This window comes from Falco punctatus (genome assembly GCF_963210335.1).
Source record: "Falco punctatus genome assembly, chromosome: 4".
NCBI lineage: Eukaryota > Metazoa > Chordata > Aves > Falconiformes > Falconidae > Falco > Falco punctatus.
The window spans coordinates 105766826-105787065 of NC_137583.1; the positions used below are offsets into that span (position 1 = coordinate 105766826).

Here is a 20240-nt window from a genome sequence, read left to right on the forward strand (position 1 = left end):
ACTACCTTGTGTGTGTCAGAAAATACATCACCAATATAGTTGGATATGATTTAAGATAAGGGCATCCAATATGAGTTTGCTTGACCTAAAATCATGGGGAAACCAAAGTCAACAAGAAGTAACTTTCAACAATCAGAGAGTTCAAGAAAAGAAGTGAACTAAGCCCAAGCAAAATCACTGGTACAGAAAGAAACCATGTTGCAGTCTGCCCTGATGGTGAAAGAAGTGAATGAATTCCCCCTCTTATATTGTCCTTTCACAACAGAAAAAAACTAAAGTAACTGTGAAGTAGTCCCAGAAACTGAGGGCCCCTACTACATTCACCTTTTTGACTTTGTAGATATATTAATATTTATTTATGGTAGTGGACTCTTGGAAGGAGTGGAGACTGCTGTTTTAAGCCTGTTTTGAGGTATCTTGAACTTTTGGGCTGGTGTTCCTGTATGCACGTAAGTAACAACAGGTTTTCTCTCATTGCTTTGTTTCCTTTAGTTCTGGTTTGATCTACAAAAACCTCAGAAGTCAGGGTCAGAATGGTACTTCCCTGGGAATACTTTTTTCTATATTTTAATGTTGACGTATCATTGTGATAAAACTTCAAAGATGAAATTGCACAGAAATGTACACTGCTAACTTTTCATCTTTTTCCAAATGATATAAAAACACACTGAGAATTATTTAATGCATCACAATTCAGAGATGGGTAGGAAGGGATTAAAGCACTTCAAGTAGTGAATGAGCTATAACTATATTCTCCACAGCTGTTCCGTGCACTCAGGATTGCACTAATGATTCAGTCACTAAGACTGACAGGAGACTTGGAATGAACCTCAGTGGCAGTCTGTAGAGAATTACTCAGAAAGTACAGTCACAATGTGGGTACCCAGTGCAGTGTGTTCTTTTCATCAAAAGGGAATATAATTTTGGTTTTGTACCATGAAGAAAATATGAGACATTTCAACTGGTAGGGAGTTGAGTTAATAAGGTAATTATCTTCATTTGTTCTAAATTATTTCTTTTCTGTCTTTTTCTACTTTCTACATTCTAAAGAGTCTGAAGCAGAAATCAGGTTGATCTTAATACTGCAGTTACAAAAACCTTATTAAAATGCAAGGCACCTTCTGACCACCTATTTCTCTTATGTTCCTGGGATCTTGCTCAGCTGGGTACCAAATTCTAGTATTGTTTATGCATATGTAGTTACTAAGCACAGCAAGATTTATTTTCATTAAGTAAGCTCTCAAACTATATCAAGAGGATTTGTTACGTGTTTTTTTTCCGCTTTCCAATTTCATATTTCTCTCTCTCTTAGTGGAAGTGAGTTTCCTGAACAGAGTCTCATCCTGGTTCAAGAAAGGTTTTAGGGCTAATAATGTTATGGAGGAAGTAAGCAGGTTAATGACTTCTCCTGTGGACCATAATCTATAAGCCTAGTGAAGTTAAAATATTTTTCCCATGCAAGGAGATATAGTGCTCTTAGTGATCCGTATGAGGGCTATGAACATAGCTGAGCACATTATTTACCCTCACTTAACCATTACTTTATTATAAACGTATATTCAGCTGCATGTGCAAACCATATCACTTCAGTTCCCATATGTGAAGAGTCTGGGGAACATTATTTTTCCATGTTGACTGCTAGTGGTGAAATTAATTTAAATAAAATTGTCTTGAATCTCAATATGTGAAACATTATGTTGACAGTTGGTCACATAGTTTTATAACCTTGAATTTTCTTTAGAAAGGCAGTAGAACATTTCTTCTGAGAGAAGGGAGTGGAGATGTTTTATGTGCTTTTGCACAGTGCTGACCTAAAAAAAGAGAGAGAGAAAGAGAGAGAGGAGAAAAAACCCACCTGTGGACAAAAAATTGTATCAGGAAATGTCTATGCCTGCACCTGAAGTGAAATGCTTCTACCACATTTTGAAGAGAGATAGGCATTCATTTAAGAACCAGGAGAGAAATTCAATCATTTTCTAATTACTCTGTTCTAAAGGGTTGTCAGAGACCTAGTGGCTATACAAGCAGAGCAGCTTTGGTAAATGTTTCAACTGAAATGTTAAGGTGTTTTACTCTGAAACAGTTACAAAATGAGAATCTGAAAAAATTCTGTCTCTTTGAGATTCAACTCCTGTATTTAAGCCTTTGCTTCATGAAAATATTTGTTCACTCTCTGCCAAAACCTGGGATAAACATATTCAGTCCCCATCACATCTTTTCCCTTTCATAGTGCGAGGTGCAGATTAAATGATGTCTTGGGGTTCCTTTTAGTCTCTTATTCTCTGGTTCTACAAGTACAGCTAAAGAGTTGTAACTTCTTCCAGTGTTAAATCTTAACTCACTGAGACTAATTTTGAAATGTGTTGGAATGTTATAGAAGTATAGATTTGATAGAATATTTTAATAAGGTCTGAAACATCCCTTGGACTTTATCAGGTAAAAAATTATATTTTTTAACATTCTAATTATACTCTACACCTTAGTTCTTAATGATTTCTTTGGACTCGCCAGAATGAAAATGGTAAATAAGAAGAATTTTTAAAATAGGTTAAAAAAGCATAGCAGTGTGATCGGGAATGTTGCATTGCAGATTTATTTTCCCACTCCTTAAGCACATATATACCTAGTCGCTTCTCTGAAAAACAGGTACTAGTTTGCGGACACCACTTTTGGACTCACGTACTTGTGAGCAATTCACTTGTAAGAGTGAATCAAATGCCTTTCTGCCAGTTCTCTGTTTGGCACACACCCTACTTTTATTGTTGTTGTGATTAGAAAGACCCACTATTATTAAATACCAATTATAACATTTGGTCCCATTTCTGGAAATTCATTCACATGTGAATGGTGCTATTGGGAATTTGTTGTGTAACCATCGTTATGCCTGCCAACCTTTTGTTCCAAGCTCTTTTCTTAAGCACAAAACATGAAAATGCCCAATGTGTTCTTTTTCTCATGAGGTTATATTTACTTTGTGCTTGGTTGAAGTTGAGAAGACAGATGGCATTTGTGAACCTTAGATTTTTATCTTTATTGATGTTCTTTAGAGAGAGAATAACATTTATCTGGTTTTGGTTTAAGCAATTGTTTGGGGTTTAATAATGATTTTACCACCTGCCACTGCTCATTTAAGTAAGCAGCTGAAAAGAAACAATCCACCCATCCTTTCCACACCTCTTTGGTAATGCCTACTAGAAGTAATACTCTCACTTTCAAGGTGGTCTGCTTCATGTTAGTCTGTTCTTATGCTGCAATTGTATTGAGTGTTGTCCACTGGATAATTGAATAATATGACAAACATGCCTTTCATCTTTCTCCTTTGGGAGAATCTTTTAGGTTTGGTAGAATTTTTTGCGTCCTTTGGATCAGCACTGGGGATCAGTCATGGTTTTATAATTCCGAAGATTGTTATCTGTGCTATTCTTGCTCTGTTTGTTGAAGAAACTGGAATGTTTTGAATGAGGTGGGACTGAAGAAAAAGGGGCCATCCCATTCCAGAAAACCAGTTGAATACCACCCTCAGAACCTCTGAGAGATGCGAGACAAGTCACTTAACCTGAACTCTTTTGTGAGGACTCTATGGATTGTGAGTCCAACTTGCATTTGTAAGGCTTGATTTAGTATGTGTAGCACCTTCACAGCTGAATCTCAAGTCAGGAGCTGTGTGGTGAACAAGTGAAAGGCAATATAATAATATGTACTATTAGGTGTATTAAATTGGGTAACTGGAAGTAGTGTACACTTTTATTCTTAATTTCTGAGAAAATACCATCTTTTATCTAAAAAAAGAATTTTTGAAACTAAGTTAATTATAGTTGTGAAGTACTGGCATCTTTGTCAGCAAGGACTGTAGGAGGCCCAGTGTAGAGGCTGATAATTCCCACTGGTAGCGAGGTTTCAGCTTTAATAAACTAAATGAGGTCTAGGGCTATTCATTGAACCCCTTGGACACACAACATTGAACAGCTGCTCATTAAGTGAACATTGTCCATCTTCTGAACAGAAAAAGCCAAAAACTTTCAGGAAAAATATGTAAACAGATTTAAAAAATGTAGACTCATAAAGGTGTTAAATTAAGACTTACAGGCATTTCATTTTCTTAAGGGCCTGATCTGCAGCCTTAATGTTCTTCTAGCTCTGTGTGTTTCTGTTTGGTGTACATACACATACATACACAGATTTGTTCCAATTCGACAGCCCTTCACATGTTGTTTAGTGTGTTTCATTAGCATAATCACTGTGTGATTATTTCTAGCTAGCCTTAGCATATGCAAATTCTTGTCTTTTGACTGACAACCATTATTAGACAATCAAAGTATAAGGATTTGCATAATCTCTGTGGTTACAGTATTTGTGTGCAATACCACTGTGAATGCAAATCCTTTTGCTCTGACTGGTTTCTGTATATTCAAGCAGCTTGCCAGAAATACTGCTGCTGCCTCAGCATCTCATAGCCAAGTACAAAAATCTACAAGAAAAAAATAAAAATAAAAATAAAAATAAAAAAAGAGAGTCACATCAGAAAGGTAACAATTAAATAGCTCCATTAAAAAAAAAAAACAACAACCAACAACACATAAATCCTTACACGATTATAAGTCTTCAAGAAGAGAATAAAAAGTTTACTTTGGGAATTTGTTCTGAAGTACTAATCAAGATACATAAACCAGTTACATTGTTTGGGAAGTGACTACAGTTTTCTTTTAGATACCACTTTTTTAAGAAAAGTAATTATTCTGTAAATATTGTACATTGTTGTAGTTGTTGCAGGTATTTTTTATGAATTATTTTATATTTAACTAGGTTGAGTAGTATTTCTGTTTTATGTACATGACAAGCATCATGTTAGTTCTACCCTGTTTCATTGATAAGAGCAGAAGTGGTAGACACTAAGAAAAGATGTGTAATGCTGAGTTCAATTCACTGCTTAATTATTCACCATAATTACTAAGGCAATACTGAATAAATAAGCTGTAAAAGGATAAATCATGCATGGTAGCACATCTAGAACGTGTTTTAACTATTTGACATCATAGTGTTCTACTTGCATATGAAACCAAAATATTGTTGGACATTCTTTTGTTTTGTCTTTAATTATGCTTACTAAGCTCTTCCCATCATTCCTTTCGAATTGTGTTCTTTGGTTAGTTTATAAGATTCTTATTCACTGATTAATGTGAATTAATGTTGGGGAAAAAAGCCCTGGACTGCTAGCCCTAACAATGGGACATATTTCTTATGGAAATACAGAATGTCAAATATACTTAGTATCAACTCACTGAGCTATTGTTCAGCTGTACTGTTTCTGAACTGGACACCGGTATATTAAGAATGCATCAGGTAGATGGTAAGTTACAGGTCTAACACTTCTGGAAAGCATCAGACCTACTACACATGCTACACAGATTTTTTTTTTTATTTTAACATGCACAGTTAATAAATGATTTCAAAAGGGTTGAGATGGATGTGCACAAGTAGAAATGCACTGCAGTGTGTGACACTCAGGAGTTCCCATACTTCCTGGAACTTTTAGAGCAGTTGCACATGCTTTGTTCAGCTTGAATGTGGAACTGCAATAGATGCCAAGTACCTCCTAGAGAAGAAGGAGCTACCACTCAGCTGAACAGTGCCCATAATACGGGCATCCTATATGGGCAATATGAGGCTGAATGTCCAGCAGCTTTCCAAAATACCACTTTCTAAGTAATAATAAAATATAATATAATATGATATAATACAATATTGCTGCATCTGTACAGTTGACCAGCAAGGGAAATGATTGTGAATTCTTGACGCTAATGAAATCGGAGAGAAACTGGTCAATTGGAAATATTCAAATTAAGCCCTCAGAAAATTTCAAAAAGTCCCCCAGCTGTAAATGACAGTGGCTTTCTAGGACTGAGGAGCTTTCCTATGGTTTTAGTAACTGCTCTTCTGTGTTTCTAATAGTATGTCACAATTATAATACAGTAGACAGTTTTATGTTTGAACTGTTTGGTGTCAAAACTGCATCCATCATGCAGTTTTAAAAATGGATTAAGTTCAGCAGTAAATATAAACTGTGAAGGATATGATTAAATTTTGTTCTTATTTGCTTTGTAAGGTATTGTGTATGTGGTTTGTACAGGATTTTCGGTTTCCAATGCTCTTACTAGTTTCTCCATTTGTAGGAACATAAAGGAATGAATGAAAGGAGCCCCTGCTGAGTTATCTTTATTTCTTGTCAATTTTATAATTAAGATGTTCACATAAGTCTCAACTCATATGTGGAAATATTAATACCTTGCCTGCAAGTATAATATTACAGTGTGCTTGTAAGACTTAATTTTCGTATTTACAATTTAATGTTTGTAGAAATGCAGACCTACTGTAAGAAACTGTACTCAGATTATCATTCCTTTTAATGTTATTTTCATTGAAACATTGACTTGTGTTAACATATGGGTTTTAAGATGTTCTGAGAGCTGTTGGTAGCTGTGTCACTAAATTCACTTACCTATTTGAGTAATAGAGGTCAGTTTTTTGGTGGGTAATTTTTTTGTAAATTACCACTAAAATGGTCTACAGCAAATTTTTTTTCCTAAGAGCTTCAATGACCTGACATGTTTTTCTGTTCACTTAGTATAGGACCATGGTGATTTGAGTCAATTCTTTGCAGCTAAATTCTTTGGCCTTGAGGTAAAAATACTTTTTTACTTATTTGATTTTTAGACCTGCCATATGTTCTGAACAGACTCTGGGCATCCACATTACCTTCATGCTTGATCTGGATGCTTTTATTTATAGACCTTAGTGCAATTCCGTTAGTTTACTGCCAACTTCAGGCATTTGAAATGCTCAAGTCTTGCCCCTTGGTTTTAATACACAAAAAAATAAAATAAAAATCGCTCCCTTTGGTTTATGGCCTTTTGTGAGTTGAGTCTTTATGGATCAAACTTGCTTGCTTTCCTTTGCTATCAGTTTGTCATTTATAAGTTAGGCATACTCTTATGCCTCTGGGATAAGCAATCACATAAAAAGGACTAATAAAATTTATGTATATTAAAAAATTGTTGAAATTCAGGAAGAGGTATGTGTTTAAATTTCAGTTTCAGCATAAAAAATACTGACAAAAAAATAATGAACACCACTTAGTAATTATTTGTGGAAATTATGTAAAAATTACATTTCCAAAGGATCAAATTTCTCTGTAGGTAGAATTTACCAGCATAGGTTCTGCCTTCTGCAGGTATTAAATGAAATTTAATGAGATGGATATTTGGCTACAGAAGGCCTACAAGGATGACAGCTGTGGTGATTCTGGAAATTTTGCCCATGAAATTAGGATAACATGGGAACTCCTGGGTCAACTTCTTGGTGATTTTGTGGTAGATGTTTCATCCAGAAAAGTTCATAGAACAGCCAAGCCTTTCACCTGCAGTGCACAAAATAAAGAGCTCTTTCATGCTTTATATAGGTAAGCACAAGAACAAAGGAAAACGTGGGTAAGGTCATTGATCTGACAAGGATGAATTTGAAACAAGCAAGCAAAACCAAATGGGAGGGGTAAGGTCAAAACTGAGAAAATGCACTAAGGGGCCAACTTCTGCTATGCCCTTGGTTTAAGCCTGGATTTTGCTGAAGTATGGTAAGCTCCTAAAGATCTTGGGATGGGAAAACAGTATTTGATCAAAGAAAGTAAATAATATCATGTTGCCACAAATTTCAGCTTGAATAATTAAAACTTAGATGATGATATTGCCGTGCATTTTAGGTATTGAAAACAAAAATTAACTGAATGAAATATAAGACCTTTCATATTTATCTTCATTGCCCAAACCAACGATTACCTCGTGGTTTGCAGTGAACTTTGAGCAATGTGCTATCCCTGGGCTGACCACAAGGGAAGATGTGACCACAGCCTGCATTACATATTAAGATGTACCTAGTTCTGGATAGTAGAAAAGCAAAAGGTAGTGAGCAAGTCAAACAGAGGGCAGCTCACCCTCTTTGTGTTGTAACTTACAGGGAATACATTGGCGAGAGGAAGTAAAGGGACATCTTGTGAACCTTGCTCTCCTGCACAGCTTTGACAGCTGAATCATAATCTTTCATGTAAATTGCAAAACTCTCTGTCCTTCACTGTAAATGGGATTAAATTAACTCAGTTGCATCAAAGAAAAAATATAAAACCTCAGTGATTGTAGTATAGCACTACTAATGTGTAAAAAGTAGATCTTACAAAAGTTTATCGTGGTAACTTTTATTTTGAAAGCAAATACCACTTACATAAGTGGAAATAAAATGTCTATGTGTAATTAGTAACGTTCAGTGTGCCTAGGAGTGCTTGGAGATTCTGTTAAGTATCTCACCACTTGCTGATTTTCTCAGCTACATGATATTGTTTCCCTCTTTATACCTCCCTGCAATCCTTGCTTTCTATTTTCTAGCAATCAGCTGCCTCTCTTTGTTCCTCTGACTCTCAGCAGGGCTCCCCTCTCTTTTCCAGTATCTGTGAGATCTGAGTGCTTATCAGAGTGCACCTAGGTATCCTGTTACCTCTCAAATTTCCTGCATAAAACTTCTGGAGGCTTATCTGGTGCTTTTGGATATTTATTTGAAATCTATGGATTGGTGGTGTTTCCCAAATGAGATCTCAAGAAAAAAAATTATAATGTCAAATACAACTCCAGCATTCTGCCCCAACTTTACTAGAATCTGGGGCTAAGTTATGAAATTTAGTTCTGCTTTGCAGTATCAAAGAGAAGTTGGCAGACAAGGGATTCTTACTTTGAAGCAGCTTTTCTTAATCGACTTGGAGGCTATCCAGAATGCTTCTTTATTTAGAGCCACAAACACAAATCATCCAGTTCACAATAAGGCCATGTAGCTGTGTATCTAGAAGTCTGCGTCTTTGGAAAGGGAAAGGAAGTGTGCAGATGGATTTCTGTATCAACAGATAAACAAGAGAAAATCTGTGGAGTGATTAGGAATGAAACTCCACGTTTTTACATAAGACCAGAATAAAATTGAATACAAAATACACCAACTACTCTACACATTCATGACTTTCTAAATTCTGAAAAATTGTGTCATTCTAAATATATGAGCATTATTTCCCTCAGAAATCCAACGTCATTTGGAGCTAGAATTCTTACTGTGAAAATGGATAAATCCAGCTAAAAAATTAGTTGTTCTGTCTTATGAACCATGGTGGTACCTTTCATATAACCCTTAGAGAGCTTCTTTGTTGGCTTTCTTATCTTATGGTCCCTGTGAGAGAATGCTAAAGTGAAGACTACGCTAACAGTACCTCACAACTCCGGTTAATGTGAAGGCAAACAGATTGGATCAAAGAATGCACAATTTCTTGTTACTATGTGCTGATTTATTCCTGTGCCTGAGCTTGAAGTTGCCCCAAGTATTTTAGACCTGCAGTGGCAAAAGGAACAGGTCTAGGCTAGGCTAAACTTCTCCAAACTTCAACAGCAGTGAAATAGTGTTAATTAAGACCAAGTCATGCTTTAGTGTTGAAAATCGCAGGATGCAGGTCTGTTGGTTCTGCTGGCATAAGAAGTCACCTCTTGGGTAGTGGAGCAGTTGAGAAAAGAAGAGCTGTTAATGTCTATTTACTTTCCTGTGTGGTGGTATTCTTTGTGGTCTATACAATGTTATTTTTGGACTGTGGGCTTTTTCAAGATCATATTACTGAGTAAAATGAGTGCCGCTAGCGCATGGTTTGATCACTGCAGAAAGTCTTACACAGCACGCTGTAGTGTTTCAGAGCTTAATATACTCTGACCTTAGCCATCAGTGTTATTTTGTGGTTATGTTACAGTGGCATCCCTAGTTTCTAGGTGGGATTGGTGTTCTTTTATGCTGGTGGTTGCACAAATGTATGATGTATTTCACTTTCACATCAAATTGAAGAGGATGCTCAAACTGAGCATTCCTTCCAAATCTTTCTATAAAGCTCTGCCATTTTCCTTGTTCCTTGTTTTTTACCAATCTGAATTTCTTTTCAATAGGGATTAGCTTAATGACCTGTTTCATATCTGACAACGAACAGCTGTCAGTTGATGCAAAATTTCTGCAGTGATCTGTTCTGGATTTGCTGCAATAGAGACCATGACTGTCTACCATTTCAGTTTCCCTGAATAATTGATTACTCTAAGGGAAAGCTCTGATTCTTTATTTATCAAATAACCCTTTGCTAACAGACTAGAAGAAAGTGAATCATGGGGACATAAGCATAGAATTTTTTTTTTTTTTCTCAAGACACGTGCAAATTATGCTGTGTGAACACTGGTTATAAACACAGGACAATTAGTTGTAACTGCATCATCAAAATCCATGAAGTTTTAACAATACAATTTAAAGATAAAAACTGTCAGTGGCTTTACCAAGTTGCTGTAAAGCTGTTACTAGATTTTAAAAATAGCGGGCAAATGTTTCATGTGAAAAAGAAATGAAAATAATTTTGACTGATGAATTTGGGGAAGTTGATTTCAATCCTTCACCTAAAAACGCTACCTCTTAGGTAGCTTCTGTGAAATGCTCTGCCAAAATGGTATATTTTTTTTATGGGACCCTGACTTGCAGACACTGACAGATCAGTGCTCTAGTAGAGGTTACTTCAGAATAATGCTTTTAATGGAAGTCAAAATTTATCCTTAAAGTAGGGTTTATTCAAAATTGTTTCTTCTAAATTGCTGTGAAAATAATCTTTGGAGGATTTGGGGTTTTCATATGTTGCGTAGAGGTTGTTTTAGGGAAAAGATTCATTTACTGATTCCTGGGAAATTATGTTTTTCATAATATGGAGCTATTGTGTGTTATTCTGGAATTAATTGTATTTCACATTTCCATTGATCCTTTTCATAGTAGTTTTATTTAAAATATTCTTGTTTCATTTTGTGACCTAGATTTTCTATGATATAAAAAAAAATAATTAGTGTTTTGATGGGTAAACTTGTTCAGCATTTACGGGTTTTAACTTTTTTTCAGTGAGGGGAGATCGGTGTATATAGAGTTGAACTAAGGATATGTATTTCAAGATAACTAATGACACTTTTCTTTGTTCCTTTCTGTATTACCTCTTTAGAAACCTGCACGAAGAAGAAATACTAATTTTCAAAGAAAATAGTTTTCTGTTATATGGGGTATGGTATGGCATGATGCAGAATCTGTTTTGAGACTATCGATGACATAGCATACAATGGAACAGCAAAAGCTTTTATTTTTTGTTTCTGTCTTTACAGATGGATCCAATCCAAAAAGCTGTAATAAATCATACATTTGGGGTTCCTCTTCCTCATCGAAGAAAGCAAATCATATCATGCAACATTTGCCAGCTGAGATTTAATTCTGATGTAAGTTGATTATTTTGTATCAGATTAGAAATATGTACTTATCTTCTAGGATGTGCCATAATTTGCATACATTTAACCTAAATGAAACATTGTGATTTTAGTTTGTGGCTTAGCAGATGAAAAGGCTGTAGGATGCTTCAAATAAACACAATTATTTAGTAGTTTATACACCCGGCCAGATATTCCCTGTGGATATATCCCTGCAAGCTCATCAGCTTCAGTTGTGCTGCACAGAGTGTAAATAGGAAAATGGACTGATCCATTACTGCTAATAAGGCTGAAATATTTGCTGGGTCCTAATTTTTCTACCAGTCCTGGTTATGTTTGCCTTCCTTTTCAGCCTGTAAATGTTAGAAGTTATTCAGATATACTCAGAGTCCTTGTGGGTCTAGCTTCCTTTTTCTACCTTTACAACAATTTCTCTGTCTAGCCAGAATTGTATTTCAGTGCTCCTGTCCTGCCAGTACAAGGTTTTTTTTAAAAAAAAAAAAAAGCCCTGGTGATTTTTTTGTCAATTGGCTCCTACCTTACATCCTCTCACCCTTCCAGCAATGAAGTAGAGCAAGCTGAACTGGATATAGTCTGTAATATACAGAGGAAACCCTTCCCCCATAATTACCCAAGGAAGCTGTTCTGTGGTGCTCCTTGCCAAAGAATACCTGTTCTGTTGCAGAAAAACCTCTTAGAATTTAACTCCTTTATTTCCTTCAGCTATTTTCTTCTGTATATTTTCTTCTGCTATTCTAGTCTTTCCAGGAAGTTTCTTGACATGGGCATCACTGGTGGAAATTTACATTCCCCTGCCAAATGTCTTTCATTTGCTACCTGTTTTACTAATTTATATATGAAAGTTACTTCTGTCAGAAAAAAAAAATAAATTCAGAGTGAGGTCTAACAAAAAACCATCCGTGAAATTCCTGTCTCATGCTAGTTATATGAAGAAAAAAATAATTCTTGTGTGCTGCTGCTTCTTTGTAGGTAGCTATTTATGTACAATTTGTACATAAAAATTTAAATTGAAACTTGAAGCTTTCTTTTTAGGATTGGCTGCCTAATGGTGAAAATAATGCAATTCTCTTCATTTCCATCAGCTTTTTATCCCTTAGAAATAATTTTTAACAAGATCTCAGTCACAATTTCCAAACCAGTCATCATCATGTACTTACTTTCACTGATAACTTGAGGTTTTCTAGTTCATGGACAGAATGGACAGCTTCCTTTTATAACATCGACATCATTCTCAAACAGTGGTGCAAGGAAGGGTAATATATTCTCTGAAGCAATCTTTTCCCTCACAGATAAAAATAGGAGAGTCAAATGAGGCTCTTCCAAATTAGACTCTAGCCAGATACTAGAATTAGGACTGTGGATACTGAACCATTCATAGGGAGGAGATGATGGAGACTTCTGAGCCATAGCAATTGCACTAAGTGTGCAGCCCAACTCATCACTCATAATTTTAAGCTTTGTCTTAGGAAAAAGCATGTCATACTGACTGAATCATACACAGTATGTAGCTGCAAAAGATATCAAACACTTTGGTGTTACATACCAAAGTGAAACACCTCCTTTCAAAGAGGGTATACCATTTGTTAATCTGCTGAAAGATCCAGACGAAAGAGAGGATGAACACATCGTTAAAATGACTTAGTCATTAGCAGATACACGACTCTGATAGATACATGGAATGGAACATTTTCCAGCTAACAGGAGCTAGGCATTTTCTGGAATAAAATATTTGAATTAAAAATTCTTCTACACAGAAGCAAACAAGGTATCAGTGGACAGTTCTTACTCAAAGGACTGATAAGCTCCCATAGTGTTCCTTTTCTGCTGCTCCTAGAAAGGATTCCAAAGAAGAGAGGGGGAAGAAGCAGTGGCCATTTTCAGTCATCTACAGTGTCAAAAAAACTGGTTTCAGAAGAAATCTATTTAGACAGCTCACAGCAAACTCTTGGAAGAAAAGCTGTTAAGCAGATATTTAGTTGTCCCTTCACACCTTCAAGTGATAGAATCTTGAACTCCATTTTGCCCACAGTGTTCTGCAGAAGGCTGCTTTAATGCTCCCCTCTCTCAAAGTAGATCAGTATCATTGACGTTATGCTATAGGGAGACCTTCTCGCTGAGTATATTTCACTTTCCACTTTCAATATTTACCTAATTTTTAAAGGAATCCCAATGTTGCTGATTGATGGAGAGATTGCAATCCAAAAGCTGCCCATTGATTAACCTGTGACAATATCTCTTCCCCTTTTCCCTGCCACACAGAAGAGATTTGCAGATATCTTTATGATCATCTCTTCTCAGTCCAGTGCTTATGTTTATTAATGCTTGTGCTGGTTTTGGCTGGGGTAGAGGTAATTTTCTTCATAGCAGCTAGTATGAGGCTATGTTTTGGATTTGTGCTGGAAACAGTATTGTGTGTCCAAAGAAGGGCAAGAAAGCTAGTGAAGGGTCTAGAGCACAAGTCCTATGAGGAGCAGCTGAGGGAACTGGTGTTGTTTAACCTGGACAAAGGAAGGTTCAGGCGAGACCTTATCACTGTCTACAACTACCTGCAAGGAGGTTGTAGAGAGCTGCGTTAGTCTCTTCTCCCATGTAATAACCGATAGGACAAGAGGAAAAGGTCTCAAGTTGTTCCAAGGAGGGTTTAGATTGGATATTAGGAAAAAATTCGTAACCAAAGGGGTGGTCAAGTATTGGAACAGGCTGCCCGGGGAAGTGGTTGAGTCACCATCTCAGAGCTGACCCTAACTGACCCAAGGGGTGTTCCATACCATGTGGCATCAAGCTCAGCATATAAAGCTGGAGGAAGAAGCAGAAAGGGGGGGATGTTCAGAGTTATGGTGTTCTGTCTTCCCAAGTAACCATTACACGATAGAGCCCTGCTTTCCTGGAGATGGCTGAACACCTGTCTGCTGATGGGAAGAAGTGAATAAATTCATTGTTTTGTTTTACTTGCATGAGCCGGCTTTTGCTTTGCCTATCAAATTGTCTTTATCTCAACCCATGAGTTTTCTCGCATCTACTCTTCTGTTTCTCCCACCCCACCGAGGGGGAGTGAGCGAATGGCTGTGTGGGGCTTAGCTGCCTGCTGGGTTAAACCACGACACTGCTGAAAAACAGAGTGCTCTGCTGAGGCTTTTCAAGAAATAATAAGTAGTCAGAGCTCCACCGCAGTTTAGAAATGCTTTTCTGCAATGTGACGGGAATAGGCAGAGCTAAGTTCCTCCATTGCTTGGGTAATTCTGAATGTTCACCAGTTTTTGAAGCAAAACTGTGCTAAATGAAAGATTTAATGTGGAGACTTAAAGGAAAGATTTCTTTGAAGAAATTCTAAGAGCTATTAGCTATCATTTTTTGATAACTCTACTATATGAATGGCAAGCACACACGTAATTTTTTTTCTCTTGTTATTATGAAAAAGTTTTAATTTACTGAATATTCCTACCTTTCATTTTCATCATATTTTGTTGAACATGATTTAAAACCATAGCAACAATAAATAGCTTTTCTGTTCATAAACTTAGGGCTTTGTGGCTGTTCTACCAATACATCTTTATTTTTAGATGCTGGAGATAGGATTTATCAGAGAGTAATGAATAGAAATTCCATTTACCTACTGCACGACAGTATTATGAAAATGTTTACAATAAAACTGGTCTGTGAGATTTTTCATTTGTGCAGAGAATACAGAATTTTGTCCCCTTTGATACAGATTTCTTTCAGAGCTGAAGAGCTGCTTTTCTGGTTACATGGTATCAAAATTACATTTCAAAGAAAAATGAGAAAAGGCAGTACAATAGTCTAAAATCGTTTAGCTTCTTTCTAAAGGAGTTATCTATAAATCTTCATGACAGCTGTGTGTTCAGTATTTCTTTTTAAAATAAATCTTCTCATACAAGGGAAAGGAGGAATGAGCAAGTAACCAAGGTCTCTCCATGCTGAGAAAAAACATTAAAACAGCAGAGGTAGGTTCTGGGGAGTCGGTTTCAAGCAGTGATTTTTTAAATATATTTTTTTTTCTGCATTGAGAGACTTCTCTGTATAACGTTTACATTCACATTGTGCATCCAATCCAGGGCAAAACTTTTAAGTATGTGCTTAGCTGCAAGTCTATGTGTTGCCATTTAGATTTTGGCAGCTGCTGAGAACTGTTGCACCAGTTCAGAAGAACTGTTAAATCCATGCTTTGTAGTAAATAGTAAACATCTGCTAAAAGCATCCTGTAAAGTGAAGTCCAGCTGACTTCAGTAGGACAACTCATGTGCCTACAGGTAGTTGTAGGAGTAAATTTTCTGCAAACATGAGGTTCACTTGAAAAAAAAATCAACTAAACCCAAACCCACCCAACAAAAACTGCAAATAACCCCCACGACTTAGAAGAAAAGAGCTTACTATTTTTTTCCTCATTTTTTGACCATCTGTCTTTACTCTTTGATCTTTGTTTGCCCACATTTCTAATTTGATCCAGGTAGTAACTGTCTGTTAACAAGGTCAGTTCTTGCAAAGGGATTCTTTCTCTCTTTTCCCTCTCATTTAATGCAGATGGCGGAGTGATAATCTACCTTGCCTTTAGAGAAAAGGTTGGGCAGCATTTTTATGTACTCACAGGACCTGAATTCCATTATGATACACTGTAAAAATATTTCCAAATGTTAGCCAGAAATTACTGTTTGACTTAAATCACAACAGTAATAATATTCTCCTGAAAATCATGAGCAGTGTGCTTATCATGGGGTCCTTATTTGTTGATTTTATTTTTTTTACCTTGTTTTTCTCCGTCTCTTATAAAGCAAAGGTACCGCTGAATCAATATATAGTTGAACTATATGGAATTGTTAGGATTCAAAAATTGCTGTTCTGGTAGAAGAATACTAAAGGAATTTTTTGAGGGTAAGGTTGCAATATGGCTTCATAGTATTTTACTATGGCTCTAACTTCCATGGGGAAAAAAGCAGAACCAGAGGACGTTTATCCTATTTAGGTTATACTTGGTATCTAGAACAAATGATTAAAGTATCAGTTTGCGAGCACCTAAGGGATAATAAGGTGATAACAAATAGCCAACATGAATTTGTCAAGAATAAATCATGTCAAACCAATCTAATTTTCTCCTTTGACAGAGTAATTGGTCTAACGGATAATAGGGAATAAATAGATGTGATATATTTTGGCTTTAATAAGGGTTGGTACAGTCCTGACAGTCTCGTAAAACAAACAGGGGAATACGGTCCAGGTGAAAATGTTAAAACTTGGTTCTGTGACAGATTGAAAACTGTACTGAGGGTAGTTGCTGATGGTTTCCTGTCAAAACAAAAGAGCACTACTAGTCAGGATCTGCAGGAACCTGTTCCGTGCTTGCTGCTACTCTAAATTTTCATTAGCAATGTGTCTGACAGAACAGAGAGTGCATATATCAGGTTTGTGGATGACACCTAGATGGAGGGTGGCAGGCGCTTAATGCAAGATGGCAAGTTCAGGATTGCAGTCCAAAATTATCTTCACCAGTTGGAGAAAATACTCTGGAATTCCGACAACTGCAATAAATAAAAGCACAAACTGTTGTGCTTAGACTGGAAAAATTAAATGCACAAGTAGTAAAATGAGAAACATCTGGCTTAATGGGCAAAATGGAATTGTAGTGAATCATAGTCCAAATGTACATTAACAATTGCTAATGGGGAAAAAAAGAAAAAAAAATCACCCAACTAATCCTATGATTTTTTTTCCCCCCAAGAGCATAACATTTATCAGTAGACAGGTAAGTATTCCACAGTATTTGAAATTGGCAGTGCCTGAGGTGAAGAACTTTTTACACCAGTGGTCATCACACTTTAACAATTAGTTAAACTAACAAATTAGTTGCAGAATTTAAGAGACATTCCCTAGTATGACTAGGTAAGAAAAAATTTCACTCAGCTAGGGAAAATAGAAAGATGGTTGTGCCAGCCATCAAGCACATTTACCTGTTATCTCAAGGCAATTTTAATTTTGGTCTTTCCAGACCAATGTGTCTGTGTCCTGTGAAGTCATCAGCCTGATTCTTTAAGGAGATTCTCTTGTGCAAACGTTTACAGATGCTCAACATCCCCTTAAAGCCAGTGTTACTCTATGAAGATATAGTGTTAATTGCAGCACTTGTACCTCATCAAGAATAAAACTTCCAGAATTAATTTTAAATATAGATACACACAAATTGGGTTTAGGTATATAATTTATATAGTTACATAACTCCACATATATATATGTGTGTGTATGTATATATACACATATGCTACTTCTTTCTAATAATGCACCATCTTTCCTGTACTATGGAGTTCAGCATAGGGAGAAACAAATATTGATTGCAGTTGTGGAATTGTACATGCCGTTCGAGATCAGAATGTGAGTCAGAATGAAAGTACATTCACAGGTTGACAGTTTTCCAGAGATACAGGTTTATAGTATTCACTGGGAAAAGCAGCAAGTAATCACAGAAAGTGATTAGTACAGAAATTTCCATGGGATATCTGGCATCTGTATGAGCACATTATGGAAACCCTAAAGAATTGCTAACAGAATTATTCAAGATACGTGATTTTTTGCATTCCAAAAGTTTTATAGTACAGAATATTTTGCACTTACATTGCATACATGAAAAATTTGAAAACAGCCTAGTATTTTTCTTAGATATTCAGTGGAGTCTTTTTTTACAGGCCTAGCCTGCACATTTTAGAAGTGTTACCTCCTCTTTCCTAAACCACAGTTTTAAAGGCTGCAATACAAATTGCAGTCATGTTCTGTGCAGGTCTGGTCTTTCTCATACTAGAAAATTAAAACTTTTTTTTTTTTTTACTGTATTGTGGTTTTTCACCTTCTATGCAGTACTTTTATGTATTGTACAACCTAGAAGCAGAAATCATTCCTATCTGACACAGCATAGTTTTTTGCTTCAGAGTACTTTTGGAGATGTTGAACTGAGTCCCCAGACTGATAGCTGAAGGAGGTGGATATTTCCTTGTCACTTAAGCATTGCTTACAAACTAAATATTTGGAATGATTCTCAGTAACTGCTGTAGGTGGTCTCTTAGTGATCTACGAAAACTCTTCGCTAATCCTTGTATTTATCTACTCTCGTAATGAAAGGAACCTATTCTGTCTAGAAAGCCTGTACTGTTGCAGAACATGGACCAGCCCAGAGGTGTAAGGCTCACAGAGGCACTGCCTGAGGACAAGAAGGCAGTAGGAAAGGACAGCTTTAAGTTATTGAACTTTAAGAAAGCATGCTCTTAATGTTAGCTGGTTACTCAGCCTGATGAGGATGGGGAGAGATGGAGTGCCTTGCTGTTGTACTGCAAGACTTACACTTTCCTCTCAAAATTCACTGCCCAGCCACATTCAGCAGTGACAGCTGAAGAGAGAGTGTCTAAATTAAGCACTGGAACAGGCTGCCCAGGGAAGCAGTTGGGTCACCATCTCTGGAGGTATTTAAAAGATGTGCAGACATGGCTTTTAGGTGCAGGATTTAGTGGTGGATTTAGCATTAGGGTAACAGTTGGACTCGATGATCTTAAGGGTCTTTTCCAACCTAAATGATTTTATTCTATAAATCCAGGAGAAAGCAAAGCCTAGTGCTTCCAGCTACTTGGTCCCTGCACAAGCAAAGGTTATGGATCTAATATCTATATCAGCTGAACATCAGACTCAGTATAGGAACATAATCCTAGACAGATTAAAACATTCAGCTGATCAGCAGCTGTTGCTGTATTAGAACTTAAAGATTATGTAAAATTTAGACTTTTTAAATTCACTTTTGTCAACTCTTGCTTCCTGCCTCTGCTCATCCTACCAGCTTATTTCATTTTCAAAGCACTCACTTTTATTGATAAAACAAGTCAATTGTGCAGAAGGTTTGATATCTCTTGAAAATTACTTGAGTTTGCTAGAAATGATCTGTGAATAGGCAATGGCTCTCTCTGATAGTCCTGTTTATAACTTGCAAAAGATTAATGACCAGTATTCTGACTTTGCAATATGGAGACAAATTGGTTTAAAAGGTTTCTGCTTCTGGCACCGAAGTGAATGGTTGCAGTATATTTGCCCTTTTGGGGCCAGCTTTAACTTCTGCTTGGGTGTAGATGATCTCAGAACTGCAAAGAGCAGAAGGAGAGGAAGGCAGAGGTGAGATCAGTTAATAAGAGGGAAAATCTGAAATAAAAGCAACATCCTTCCTGCATTTGAACACATCCATGCTTGTTACTGTCAAAAATTCTCCTTCTATCAGACATTATTAAAGTAGAATATAACAATGTACCAGAAAACATGATACTGGGGGTAGGAAGCAGACCTAAATGGTCTCAGAGGCCCTAGATTTTCTAAAATCTGATTTCGGTGCTTAATGTGGATTATCTGTCACTCACTCACATGACTTCCAGGCAAATTACATATTTAGTTCCAGTGGTTTGAATGAGTTGGGTCCTGAAGTTGCATTCTTTGGTTTACAATGGTGTCAGAAAGATTTTGTGCCTGGAGGAGAGTGGAAGAACATAAGAATGAAATTCAAATGCTAAAGTTGGGCAGGTAGTGGCTAACTGGAGTTTGTTTGAAGTCTTTGGCTGGAATTGCGGAAATGAAGAAACTGCTTAGTATTTTTGAACTGTACGTTGAAAAATACCATTTTATACACAAGGGAATTGGTATAGACAGGGGGAGATATAGACAGCATGAAAGGTTTAGACAGTGTAAAAGTGGGGAAAAGAAATCTTTCTTCCAATTCTTTCATGATCCATTCATGGAAAAGACAGCCCATTTCAATGGCAAGGAGAGAAGCTTCTGCTTTATCACTTCTTATCACAGGCTTATTTGTAATTGAGGCATTTTTTCCTGTCAGCTTCCTCAGTCAACATG

At 36.6% G+C, this 20240-nt stretch overlaps 1 protein-coding gene across 5 annotated transcripts in view; it reads left to right on the forward strand.

Annotated features, from left to right (window-relative positions):
* Positions 1 to 20240, forward strand: part of ZNF385D (zinc finger protein 385D) — a 472992-nt gene that overhangs the window by 363282 nt on the left and 89470 nt on the right. For all 5 annotated transcript variants that reach the window (XM_080385045.1, XM_080385043.1, XM_080385044.1 and 2 more), the window contains one exon: positions 11241 to 11351. In XM_080385045.1, the coding sequence (XP_080241171.1) occupies positions 11241 to 11351 (111 nt within the window). The remainder of the gene's footprint in view (positions 1 to 11240; positions 11352 to 20240) is intronic.